The sequence below is a fragment of the Grus americana genome, chromosome 4, assembly GCF_028858705.1.
Source record: "Grus americana isolate bGruAme1 chromosome 4, bGruAme1.mat, whole genome shotgun sequence".
Taxonomy (NCBI): domain Eukaryota; kingdom Metazoa; phylum Chordata; class Aves; order Gruiformes; family Gruidae; genus Grus; species Grus americana.
In genome coordinates this window covers 24,476,046-24,489,300 of record NC_072855.1, presented here as the reverse complement: position 1 = coordinate 24,489,300, position 13,255 = coordinate 24,476,046, and the positions used below count along the sequence as shown (strand labels likewise).

The following is a 13,255-nucleotide window of genomic DNA, read 5'->3' as shown; positions in this document are numbered from 1 at the left end:
TGGGAGAGAATTAAATTCGTCATGGAATACCTTTTAAAAACCAAAACCCCATATGCTTGCTTACTCTTTAATTAAAAATGTCTTTCCTATTTGTCTTCTAGGAATAATGACATATCATTGGACTAGGTTATGTTTGAGTGGGTCTCTCTAACATCAGCATAGTACTGTGATGTCAGAGTGGCTGTTCTTTGGTTCTGTACCTAAGGTTTGAATCTTACTGAAATGGTTGCAGACTCATGAGTTGCTTGGATTAAAATAATTCACTTCTGATATGTGATACAAAAATGGATTTGTAAATCATGGTTTTCAAAAAAAATGTGTGTTCCTTCTGTGAAATCAAGATTTACAAAAGACTTATTTGACTTTTTGATACTACTTTTTCACAATAGAAACTCCTCTTTTTTTTTTGAGACCTGTCTAAACATGACTGACCTTTTTTTTTTAAGAGATTATTTTTTCTCTTAATATACTTTAGACCACTACAAAATTTTTTTTTTCCACCCTGTGATTAATTAATTTCTCCTCTTGGAAGAAATGAAGAACTTCTTTAAACTCAAAAGTGATAGACGATTGTATAATATGTGTGTTTGGTGGAGATGAGTTTATATGCATGTGTGTTATCTGAAATGCTGGAAAGCATTTCCTGTAGAAGATGCATATTAAATTTGGAACAAAATACATGCTTCATAATATGCACGCTCTTAGACCTGTTTTAGCAGGTTATGAGGGGGTAGAACTGAAGTAGGAAAAGACTGCTTATTTCCTGAGGGCCCAGAGAAATTAAGAACAAGCTCAAAAAATTATTGACATTGATCTTTATGCCTGCTGATTAGGAACATGAAACAATCTGGTTTTACTTGCTTACTTTGCTTCACTGACAGTAGAAGACATGATTTTGTAGATGAAGGAAACAATAGAATAACATTTGGATTACTGTGACAAAAAATGTTATCCCTTTGTGGTATTCATCCCAGGGCTTCAGAGGAGCAGAAAAGCAGGGTTAGTCATTAAGAAAGACTTGAAAAATACAGCGTTGGGATTTGCTTAACACTGTATGTAGCATAATTAGGGAAAGAAATGCTAATACAGAATTTTAAATCTTGTATCTGCACTGGGGATTTTTTTTTTTGAAGGTCACTGAAAAAGTTGGAGGTCAATTACTCTAGAATAGTACTTCTTACACTTTTGTATGTCATGTGAGATTCCAGAAATCTTCCCTTCTGCTCAGTGGAACGTGTAGTCTGTCACACAAAGCATAGAAAGCTACAAACTCTGCATCCTCTATTTGCAAGGTCTCTGTGATTGGTTAGACTATCAGGAGCTTGCAGAAGTTTTGGTCTGAAGCTTCTTTGTCTCACTTTTCCAGGAATCAGAGTATAAAACCTCGCTCCTGGGATTGAAAGAGACCCTAGTTGATCTGTGTATGTATACAATTTGAACAAATCTGAGTGTCTGACTTGTAACTTGATGAGTCACGCATGCCAAGAACTTGGTATATCTGAGAACATGGCCTGAAGCATATTCTGGGAACTGAGGATTTGGTGAAGCCTGCGGACAAGCTTGTAGATAGGAGGAAAACATAGTTGGCTGCCAATAGTTCTTGGTGCGCAGTGGGATTGTGTTGGGTGAGCAGTGGTGTCACTGGGGAACATGAGTTTTTGGTACAGTGGTCTCTGCTGTATAGCCACTCCCATACCCAGAGTATTCATATTGCTTGCTAGATGGATACCAGTGTGTTCCTGCTGTTGCTCGTGTGTTGTTACCTTGTAAGCAACTATTTGCAGACCCATCGAGACCTGCATGCAGCCCAGGAGTTGGTTCTGGTAAAAGACAGGGATAGTTATACAGTTCATTGCAAGGCAGCAGGTGTCTCCCGCTAGTGCTATGCATATATTTAAATGGGGAAGTAGTTGTTATAACTTTAGATTTTAATAGCAAGATCTGTCTTTTCTAATGTGTGTTTGTCCTAGAACATTCCTACACAGACAAGCATGTTATAATGGAATTGTTATATCTTTGGTTTCACATAGCAATTAAAAGTAGTTCTCAAAAGGAAACCAATCCATACTCGGATATTTTTCTGATTATTACAAGCAGAGAAGGGTAGACTCAGTGGAATGAAACTGTTTATTTTTACCCAGAAACACTAGCAATATTAAATAGCTCTATTTGTCATTCAAATTAGGAACTTGAGAAGAGTGAGGTTCTCAAGAAGGGGAAGTGTGCTACATGGCTAATGAAGAGTGAAACAAGTGGAGGGTGGGGAGGGAAAACACAGAGGGTAATATTCCTGAAAATGTGTACTTAGCCCATCTAAATGCTTCTCTGAATGATTTAAACTTTAATTATCTAAATAATCTTCTAACCTGGATCTAGTTGTGCATCAGCTTCTAATAGAGATCTGTTCTTTACTTTATATCTGCATATATGAAAAAAAAGTTTTCTAGAAACATCATCTGACCTAGGAACAGTTTTTGTTTGAATCTGTGATGCTGCTCATTTCTTCTACGCTCATGGTCCTGAGCAAGTTGATGTGGTCAGAGCAACATCCCGTGTGGTTTCATCTTAACAGAATGTGGTTAACTGAAGTGAGAACAAACTGAAGAGGGGAAGATAGAATTTGAAAATTCTTTTCAGCTACCCAGTATGCAGAGTTTTTGTTTCAAATTTCTTCCTACTTTTGGCAAGAGAATTCGGGTGCATTTTATAGTAAGGCAAAAACTGCTGGTTATCTTGAAAGTTTTTATTTAAAACATCTTAGGGTCCCTGACAAATATATTATTGATTTAGGCAAAAGTCTTGGCTTTTCCTGTGAAGAACTGTAATATTTTGTCATGTTATTGCATGTGAGCATAATGAAGAACAAAATTCACTGCAAAACAGGTGAATCATTGTCATTCTTGAAATAGGTCATGTTTAATCTGTTGTAGACAGAAAGCCAAATCAGTGCACAACGGTGTTTTCCAGGATCTTTTAGCACAGCTCTGAAACACAGCTGTCAAGGATGACTCCATTGGGCTGTATTTGAAAATGAAAGTTTTCATTAAAGGAGTTGATATTAAAAAAAAAAAAAAAAATTCTTTCTCCACTAGCAAATTGTTCTGTCAGAGAATTTTTTAGCAGCCCTAGAACTAGTGTACACCTTTCAGTAATAGAAGAAATATCTGTGAGGTTCTTGGCTGTGTTTGTTTTTGTTTTTTGTAGTCTTAAATAATTTGCCTAATTTCTATTCTGGAGTATTTCAAAGAGAGAAATTGTATCTTGATCAACAAGAGCTTAACGTTATTTCTTGCACATGAAAGAGAAGCTGCTGCAGAAAAGATTGATAAATTATTGTGGTTTAAACTGTATATGAAAATATGTATGTCTTGGAGAACAAAGCTTTAAAAAGGATGATTGTTTACATAGCAAAACCAAAACTGTGCTCAGCTTTTTTTTTTTTAAGCAAATCAAATAAAATAGCTGTGACTTCCAGCAGTATGAATTATTCTCTTACAGTACCAAGTACAGCCAGTAGATGCCTGCAAACACCGTAATATAATTATATCTGAACACCTTTAGAAATAGCATATGCAATAAGTTTGCTTTGCCATGGTGAAGGATCAGTGATTAACGTAATATCCAACCTTATTAACAAATACGTTAAAATGTCTCTTCTAAAATACAGCCATAATGAAAAAAGATGTGCAATACAAAGATCATTCTGAATGACAGAGTAGTTCTGGTGTGTAACGATGGTAACATGTTCACTTTGGCTGTATTTTGATATTTCTTTTTTCGTTGTTAAACTGCATTTAATGATGTATATTAGAACCTAGAAGTGAAACAATGTAAGAGTGTGAATTTGGTGAAAATCAGTCGTATGTTAAACTCAGTAAACAAAAAAATGATCTTGTGTATCCTTCATGCTTAGCATTCACAGTGGTTCCTTAAGCCCTTGTATAAAGTCTATTATAATAATTTATGCTTTGGGAGGAAAGTTATTGCAGTACAAAATTCTTTATGGGGAGCTGACTCTTGGACTATTACTGCATCTGGATCATAAATCTTAGCAGTATATCTGAATTGTCTTAGTCAGAAGACCAATTGATCAAAGCATAGTGGGGACAGGAGCAGCAGTGTTAACTCTGGAGTCCAGGAATTGTGCAGAAGTATTTCCAAAGTGTTGCGCATCTGCTTAAGTTGTCGTCCCCCCCCCCCCCCAATGGAATACTTAGGTTAATTGGGTTAAAAGATGAGCCACTTAGAGAAAGTAGTTGTAGCAATTCCTTTTTCCTATCTTGCTTTTGTGTTCAGTTTGGTGGTCCCGATTCGTAGTTGGAAATTAGCAAATATTGGGAAAATTTGCTCCGACACCAAAATATTTTTGAGGGATTGTTCTCCTGCCTCATGCAGCAGAAAAGTACATAGCTGATCTAAGCTAGAGGATTCTTGTTTGTAATGACAGGGCAATGGATTCCTACAGAGAGTGATCACCCCTTTTGAATTCAAAATTAGGGATAAAATAAGTGAATTTCCTTTTCTTATTGGCTAGCCACTGAAGGAGTGGGGAAGTAACAGGAAAATTCTTTGGAATTTACTGCCTGGAGAAGGGAACAATTCTTTTCCCCTGTCTGACTCTATTCTACAAGTATAATAATTATATTTTTTTTAATTATGGTTCAGTAAGATAGTCAATGTGACTGACTTTGGCATAAAATTGTAAATTTAAGAGAGTGTGATATTTTGCAATATTAGTGGCATGAGACAATTTATGAAGTGGTATCTCAAATATATGCATTCTATCTCACCGTGGGATTTTACTCTATTTTAGAAGGCAGTAGGTGCGCATAGACCCAGAACAGTGAAGTTGGCGATGTGTAGGTAATGAAGTGGTTTACTTATTGATGCAGTTTTATTAATAGTGTGGTGAACTTTTAGGAGCACAGTCTGTGTATGTGAACTTCCTACACACCATGGCAAGTAATATTACCTGAGACGTATTTAATATTCCATGAGAGTTATTAACTCTTTCTATTGCATTTTTATTATAGGAAGTGTTCTCAAAGGGAATAATACTGCTTTCTGCTGTAGCAACAGTAAGAGTTCACGGGGAGAATAAATTCGAAGTTGTCACATCCCATAGGACTTTTGTCTTCCGTGCGGATAAAGAAGGTAAGTAGAACATGTGTAACTCTAATGATTACCAAAAAGCCATGTAATTGCTGCTGAATAATTATGTTTGTGAAATATAACTCGTTATATTACCAGAAATACTTCTGGAATCCAACTGTGTTGGCCTCATAAAGTGAAACTGGAGATAACTGTAAGCTTTGTAAGAACAACTGAAATTGTTGGGGAATGGCTTTTAAGAATATCAAAATGAGAATACTCTTTTCTGACTCTTCTGCCTCCTCCCCCATCCTTCCCAAAGATGAATTTTTCTGGATGTTCCTCAGGTCTCACTAGCAGCTCTTACAGCCTGTGTGCTCTCAGCCATCTGCTCCGAGTCACCACTTGATAGAAAATTGACAAAGAGCAACAATGAAGTTGATGGCTCAAATGTGATGCTGTGATCCAAGGAAATCTGAGTTTTTCTGTGCGTCTTTTATTTACTGCCTTACACAGTATTTTCAGCCATGTATTGATAGAGAATACAAATGCAAATTGTACTAAGGAAGTTAGTATGCCTTCTAATTTAATGTTTTATCAACCTACAGCTGTAATATGTGGAATCAATGTCAGTGCATGTATGACTTATTTATGGAAACAATCAAATAAAATGGGATACCTAAGGAAAAAAAAAAGATATGCAATATGTATTTACAGCAGTACATGCCAGACCCATTATAGCTAAGGGTCTCTCAGCATTTCCATTATCAAATCCCATTTTTACGGGTTATAGCTTGGTTGTAAACATTTGCTGCAGGCTGTAACAGGAGTGCAGCATCAGTGAGCAAATCCTTCTTATCAGGTTTGGCTCAAATAATTTCAGACATTTTTATGCTCTTAGCTGAGTTAAAAAGTATGTCTATTTTTACTATTTTTGCCTTTCTCTTCCAAATTTTTTTTTTTACTTTTTTTTATAAATTGGAACATAACCATCTTAGTGCAATATATTTTGTAGGGCCACAATTTTCTTTATGGACCGTTGCCTTTGAATGCTATAAAAACGTTAACAACTTACACTGACTTAAAAAAATATATTCAGAGCAACCACTTGTTATACATGAAATTGCGTTTTGATTTAGTATATAACCGTCTTTGGACGTAGTGGCCAGTCTGTAAAGCTGTTGACTTAAGGTTAGAAATGTGTGTTGTACAAGTAATTTGGTCCTTACTGTATCCAGCACTGGATGATATATTCACAGTAAAATATGTAAATAACTCTGCTTGCTTTCTGTTATGTGCACAAACTGTTACTTGATGCTATTCCTTCTGTGGATTTGTGGTTGGGAATCGTTCTGGGACTATTCGAAGGGTACTTAACTTCTTTTCAAAGATTTTGGAATGGAGTCTTATACATATTTCATCCTGTGGACCTTATTTATTAAATTTCCTTTCTTTCTGCTGGAATATCAAAATAAAGAATGCTATTGTTGTCTTCATTGACCTGTGTCCCTTGGTACCAATGTTGGTCTGCAGTCAGTGGGTTTTTTATATATATATATATATATATATATATATATTTTGTTTGCTTTCAGTGCTCTGATTTATTATTTTTTGGTATATCAAAAATACACTATTTTTGGATTGATTTTAAACTTCTAGAGGGAAAAAACTATATATGTAATGCTTTGGAAAGTTTAGGGGCATTTGGGGGCAAAAAATTAAGTAGTTATGTGACAGCAATGAATTAAAGCATAATCTGCTAAGATGCAATGAGATTTTGTTTAATTGGAGTGAAATACCATTTAAAAAAAACCCCAACAAAACACTTTTAGAGTAATTTGATGTTTGATGCTCTCAACTATACTGAGATATTCCAGTGATCTTTTCAAAGTACTTTAAAAAAGTGTGTAATAAAACAGAACTTCTAGGAAGAGCACTTGGATCACCTTCCCTGTGCTAGTCTGTCGGGCTGCTGTCTTCCTCTTCTTCAAACTACCTTCTGATGCTTTAATTAGTAATTTGTTCCTTCCTGTTGCACACGTGACATTTATGAAGTAAGCACATTACTGTTTTAACTGTTCTTTGCAGTGTTCGGCACTGATTGTATCAACTTTATATGTACTGTGGATAGAACTTTCCTTCCCTCCCTGCCCTCCCCTCCCCCCAATACATTTTTATGACCTGAATCTTTCAGAGCAAAGAGTTGAAATACTTCATGATGTTGCAATCGCATGGGGCAAGTCGGAGTATTCAGCATTAAAGTATATTGATCTTAGTCTGGTGAAATATATGAACATAGTGAATGAGACTAAGTGGAACTTTATTACTTCACCTACTTGTGTTCATGTATTTGTAAGATGTTAAATTAATAATGCATCGAAAGATATTCAAACATGCATTTTCTTGATTACTCAATACCCTTGACAATATCAAGGTTAACCACTACACCTTAATGGCATAAACTGTAAATTGCCAAATGTTTTTGCTTAAAAGCATGGCCAAACGTAGACTAGCATTGGCGATGGCTTGCCTCTTTAGTGGCAGATGATATGTAGGCTCCCTGGCTTTTGCCTGCATAACTTCTGTAGTTCTTTCCCATTGATCTGGCTTCCAGAAGGTGAACATGTCACCTGTCTGCCACCTCAGTCTTTAAGCTGTGCGGAATTAAGCATATTAGAACTAGTAGTTGTGATTTTAAGAATCTTAATAATCAGTTTTTATAACTTTCAGTTTGTGTATTAATTGTTGGGAATTAATTGAATGGCTGTGTCTGGCAACATCTCCGCTGATACGGACTCTCATGTTGTTTTTATTTACACCTCCTTTGCCAGGTGGATGTTCTCTCTCACGTGGTATAGCCATCAACCAGCATAGCATAGCAGGAAGAAAACTAATGTGTAGAGAAGAATGGAGCTGCTGCTTAACCATGTCTTTGTCTAATTTTTTTTCTTGTTTAGAAGAAAGGAATGACTGGGTTAATACGATGCTCAATGCCTTGAAATCGCAGTCTGATAATAACTCTCAGTTTCGAACTTCTGTCACCCCTGAGAAAAGCGGGTATCTTGAGCTGAAAGGATACAAAGCCAAAATCTTTATTCTACTTCAGGGGAATACTGTGTGGATCTGCAAAAATGAGCAGGTAAATTTTTCATATGCTTTTTGTGAATGAATGCTTATAAAGATGATTTAACTAGTGAGTTGGAAATTGATGGCTTTTTGTGAATAGGCGCATTTCAATATAAATGCATATCTCTTTTTATGTAGTACTTTATTGCTGCAATTCTCAGAAGGCTTCAAAAAGCAGGCGAAGTATCATTATGTCTATTGTACAGTGGAAAAAACGAATATATAGTGAGGTGAAGTGAAAAGCCGTGAGTGTCACAACAGGTTAGTGGCAGGGCTGGGATTAATTCACTCTTAAAATGTGTGCCATAAGCACTCTACTAAATCAGAAGGCTTATTTTGTGCACTGGTTTCACTGTCCTATAATACAGTGCTCTGGAAAGTGTGTTGTACAGAAGTAGATTGTGGTATTTAAGTGATACTTCAGCTAAATGTTCAAAACTGATGTTCTTTGTGTTTTTAACAACCTAGATTGTCCAGTTTCTGTTGTGCACTGTAATATTTTAAACAAATCCAGTATTAAAAAAACATGAAGTAGGCCTGTCATTTCAGCTTCCAAAATCTAGTGGGTTTGGTTTCGGTTTGAGCATGAATATATTATGATATAAAGTAGTTAGCCGTGGACCTCTTTAGGGTAATGTAGATAGGGGATAAATGGGGATAACTGGGGATAACTGGGTTCAATGAATGACTGTGTGAATTAGTGGAAGAACAGTCTATTGCAGGACATGAAATGGAAGGTATTCTTTCTGTGTGAGGAAACTGAGGACCCACAAGTAGCTGGAACCTGGGAGGGCATTTGGGGGAGGTGCGGTTACTTGCTTGCCATGTTCTCATTTTCTCTCAAATTTGTGTACAGGCAAACTCCTGTTTGAAATGTGGATGGTCTCTTAGTAAGACTTGTCATTTTGGATTTGATCTCACTTCCTCTCCTATTATCCTCTACGTGTGAAATTATTTAGATGGCTTGAGGGACCACATAATGTTCAATATTATGTCTTTCTGTTCTTTCCCAGGGAATGGCAGGAAATTTGAGGCTGAGAAAGACCTTTTTTGTTTGTTTGTTTTTCCTTTTTTTTTTCTTTCTTTCTACTTACTGTGCTTCAAGGAAGTTTAACTTGTCAGGTACATTCTTTGAGGTCAGTCAACACCCAACTAATCAAAAACATGATGCAATTTATGGATTTATACTGTTCTATAGCTGTTACAAAACTCCACAAATTACTTAGAGGTAATATTTTACCAAAACTGTATTGGCTACATGTCATTTGAGTATACGCCTGCACCACGTGTCTTACTGAATGAGCACCATGGAGAGGAATTGGTCCTCATAGCTGATCGCAGTACTCTCTAGCTGTTCTTTAGCTATTCAGTCTTGATTATTGTAATGAGTAGGTGACCTGCCAGTTAGTTTGTTTGTTTAAGTAAAGTTTACAGCTGGAGGTCTTTAAGGAGAAATAAAACCAAAATGCAAACGGCACCTCCCCACCCTGAAACCCTGTACTTCACTGAAGTTCTTTTATGTTATTCCAGTAGAAAAATGAAGTTGACTAACTTTACAGTCTCTGCCTGTGGGATGACCCACGTTGTGCTGCGATGCTCAATGTTGCTGTTCCGTTGTAGGGGGTTTCCAGATATTTCATCAGTGAGAGTCCCTGGAATGCATTCTCATCAATGAGAGTCCTCTCTTTGTGGATGTTCAATGTAATGAGCCTTTTTTTACCTTCAGAATCGATACCGTATTCATCTTATGCCCCTGAATACTTTTGAGTGCTCCCTTATATGGATGTTCTGAACTTTTTCATTAAGGGACGGATGCTCCTTCAAAGAGGTATACAGACCTGTGGAGGAATTTCTCTTCCGGAGTGATAGGTCATTTGAAACTAGCTGTGTCCCTCTTGAGAGTCCCTGTACCAGGCATCCAATTTTTGCTTTCTTCCCTCTTTCTTACTTTACCTGCATATAACTGTTGGGAGCATCTTTCCTGCCTCAAGCAATCCTTTGATCTTTCTCTGTTGATATGGGGTACTCCTAGCTCTGCCCACTATGCTGAGTCAGTTTTTCTGACTTGCGTATGTTGATACAAAACTGTTCCAGAGCCATTAACTGTTGAAGGGTTCTTTATTGCTCTGTTATACATTTTTAGGGTGCAGATTATGACTATCTAAAATAATCTAGGACTAATCTCCACCCACTCCCCAGATCAATTTCCTTTCTTACAGTTTTTTTAAAATTATTATTTTGTGTGTGCACGTGTGTGTTGGTTATATTGCTTGTGTGACTGTGTGGTAACTTGTATCAGCTCTGCCCTTTCAATATCATTGATTTCAGATTTGCTTTAGCTGATCATGAAAGCACACCCTTATACAGCCTTTCTACTGGATGTTTATTCCCTTCTACTACATGGGTGCTCTGCAGAGATCACTGACTGCAGTGCAGCAGAAGGCAAACCAAAATCAAGCCCTGAAACAGAATGAAGGTTAGACTTGCTGCCAGCCTGTCAGCTCTTCCTGTGCATGTGAATATTATAAACAATGGTGCAAAACCAGCTTCTTCCCAAACCTTATTTACTTAAAACCAAAAATATCAAGTGGTCCTAAGAGGTTTCTTTTTAGATCCTCCATTTGAACAACATCTCTTTCTTTATGCAATTCCTGGCTGCTTGAGAATCAGAAGAAATTGCTTCTGTCTTTAAGCTTTCATAGTCTGTAATTCTTCTCTTGGTACCTCTTGTGTTTTATTTTCAAGTTGAAAACCGAATTATTTTTACTGCAGCACTGATGAAAAACCCGGTAATACAACATTAATCCATTAGAGGGCTCTGTTGTTCTAAAAATCCTTTCCCTGTCTCAAGTTTGTGCTTTAGCCAGCAATTACCAGGCAAATATGTCCAGGGATGTCCTCAAATCCTGTTCATATTGGAATTCACATCCATACTAGAATGACTCCCAGAGAGACTTAGAGGGGTTTATTATAACTGCAGTGCTAAAAGACACCTATTTAGACTTCTTACAGTGTTGAAATGAGATCGGATCAAGCTGATTCATTGATTTCTATTAAACTTGATAGAGGAGAGTCCACTGTTACTTTAAAAGATTTTTCTTCTTTGTTAAAAGTGGAGAAGATCCTAAGCCAAATGCCAAATCCTAACATAACCACTGTGAACTTTGTGAAGTTCAGATTGAGATCAGAACATCATGTCTCAGGCCTATTTCTAGTTAAAAAGTGATTGGTTTAGCTTGAGCTTCTGGCAGTGATATACTGCTAGTATGAAACCATCAATTTCTTTGACTCTCCACATAGTGTGAATTTCTTAAACTTCCTCTCTGGAGCAGGTGAAAAATAGATCGTACAGAATCAATTTGTTCAACCTGCAACTTGCTGAAATTCCCATTTCTATTTCAAAATCATTCGTGCTTAAATAAAAACATGTCATCTGATCCTTCATGACAGCTCAAACATTGGCTTGAAATGTCAGCCTGCTGTGGTGGTGCCAGTGATAACCTCTTCTCTGTGACCATCAGAAGGGCTCTGACAGATGCTTGCCTGGTCTGCTAGAATATACCCCCTTCATTAGGGTGTATTTAAGATTCACTGGGATCTAAAGTCAGGGAGGGTCTAGGTGTCATGGTGTTTGCACTAGAATTTGGCTTTGATAAAGAGAACTGAGGATCCTCTTCATTATTGCTTTGGGTAGTTCTGAAATAGTTGTATTTACCTGGGATATTTGAGGAAAATATAAAGATTGGGAAATGGTATGTATGGCTGTGTGCCACAGTTATTTGTGACTTTTTTCCTCCATGCATGACTCCAAGTTAAAGCTTGAATAGTGATGAGTATTCTCTCTGTTATGTACAAGCAATAGTATCCATTTCTTCTTGTTTCATTTTGGCTCAATGCTCTTATTGATTTCAGAGGGTTTTTTTGTTTTGTCGAAGATAGAAATGATTTGCTCTGTGGCAGATGGAAATGTTTATTCATGTTGAGTGAACCAGTAAGAGATTGCCTAGTAATTTTCATTTCCTCTCTACTGCTAATGGTGCATTTAAAGCAAACCTGGACAACATCAAAAGATGTATTGCAGGAAATTGTATTAATCAGGTAGAAGATGGCAAAGGGTATGTTAACGTAGAGAACCGATAAGGGAATAGATGGAAGGGCAAGTCAAAGATGGTGCTTGAGACTGGCGTTCTGAAAGAGAGGAAGCGATGTGAATGTCAGTGAAGTGGAAGGGATGTGTGCATGTGTATCTCTGTGCATGAGAACAGATGTGTTCTTATCTCTGTTAAGAAACACAGGCTTAAAGGGGAATGCTTTGAGCACCTGATCCAGTGAAAGATGTCCCTGTCCATGCAGGAATGGTTGGACTAGATGATATTTAAAGGTCGCTTCCAACCCAAACCATTCTATGCTTCTGTGAAATGCAGTACCAGAGACGATGTGGTTGGGATTCAGGGGCAGACTTAGAAGTCTGTGACTTTTTAGTATATAGCAATGGGAATTTATAATGATCCTCTGCAAGGGGATTGTTCATTAGGAAATGTTCTGGTTTTCCCTGGAGAAAATGTATTCTTGATTATTAATCATGAACATAATGAGAAAGAGAAAGCCTTAAAAAAATTAAGTAAAGCATCTGTTAAGTACAGTAGAAAGTATCTAACAATGGAAGGTGAACAGAGAAGAGTAGTTAAATGAAGTCCTTGAAATGGTCAATAATAATTTTGTCATGCTAAAGCAGCATGAGAAAGCCTTTTTAATGTATTTAGATTCTTCTTTGTATCTTTGTGATAATATTTGTGAATACGAAATGAGTCCAAGGTGATGGCAACAGCAATATGAAAGAAGAGTTGGGGAGAGGAGTTCAATGTAAGTTGAGTGGAAAGCAAAATAGTTGCTTAAAGATTTTGAAATCTAATGAGGAACCCTGAGCAAAGCAACTGACAGTTTTGGAAAGGAAGCTAGGAAAGAGGTAGGGGATTAAAAGCAACAAAATAAAGCAGGAGGAGGATTGGGAAGACATTTCAGATAGTTGATAGGTGGT

At 36.9% G+C, this 13,255-nt stretch overlaps 1 protein-coding gene across 4 annotated transcripts in view; it reads left to right on the top strand.

Moving 5' to 3' along the window:
- Nucleotides 1-13,255, top strand: part of ARAP2 (ArfGAP with RhoGAP domain, ankyrin repeat and PH domain 2) — a 136,546-nt gene that overhangs the window by 25,203 nt on the left and 98,088 nt on the right. For 3 of the 4 annotated variants that reach the window (XR_008576948.1, XM_054824558.1, XM_054824557.1), the window contains exons 8-9: nt 5,034-5,154; nt 8,049-8,230. Coding sequence is in view for 3 of the 4 variants with exons in the window: in XM_054824558.1 (XP_054680533.1) it covers nt 5,034-5,154; nt 8,049-8,230 (303 nt within the window). In the remaining variant the exon portion in view is untranslated. The remainder of the gene's footprint in view (nt 1-5,033; nt 5,155-8,048; nt 8,231-13,255) is intronic. The other variant, XM_054824559.1, reaches the window with a different exon arrangement.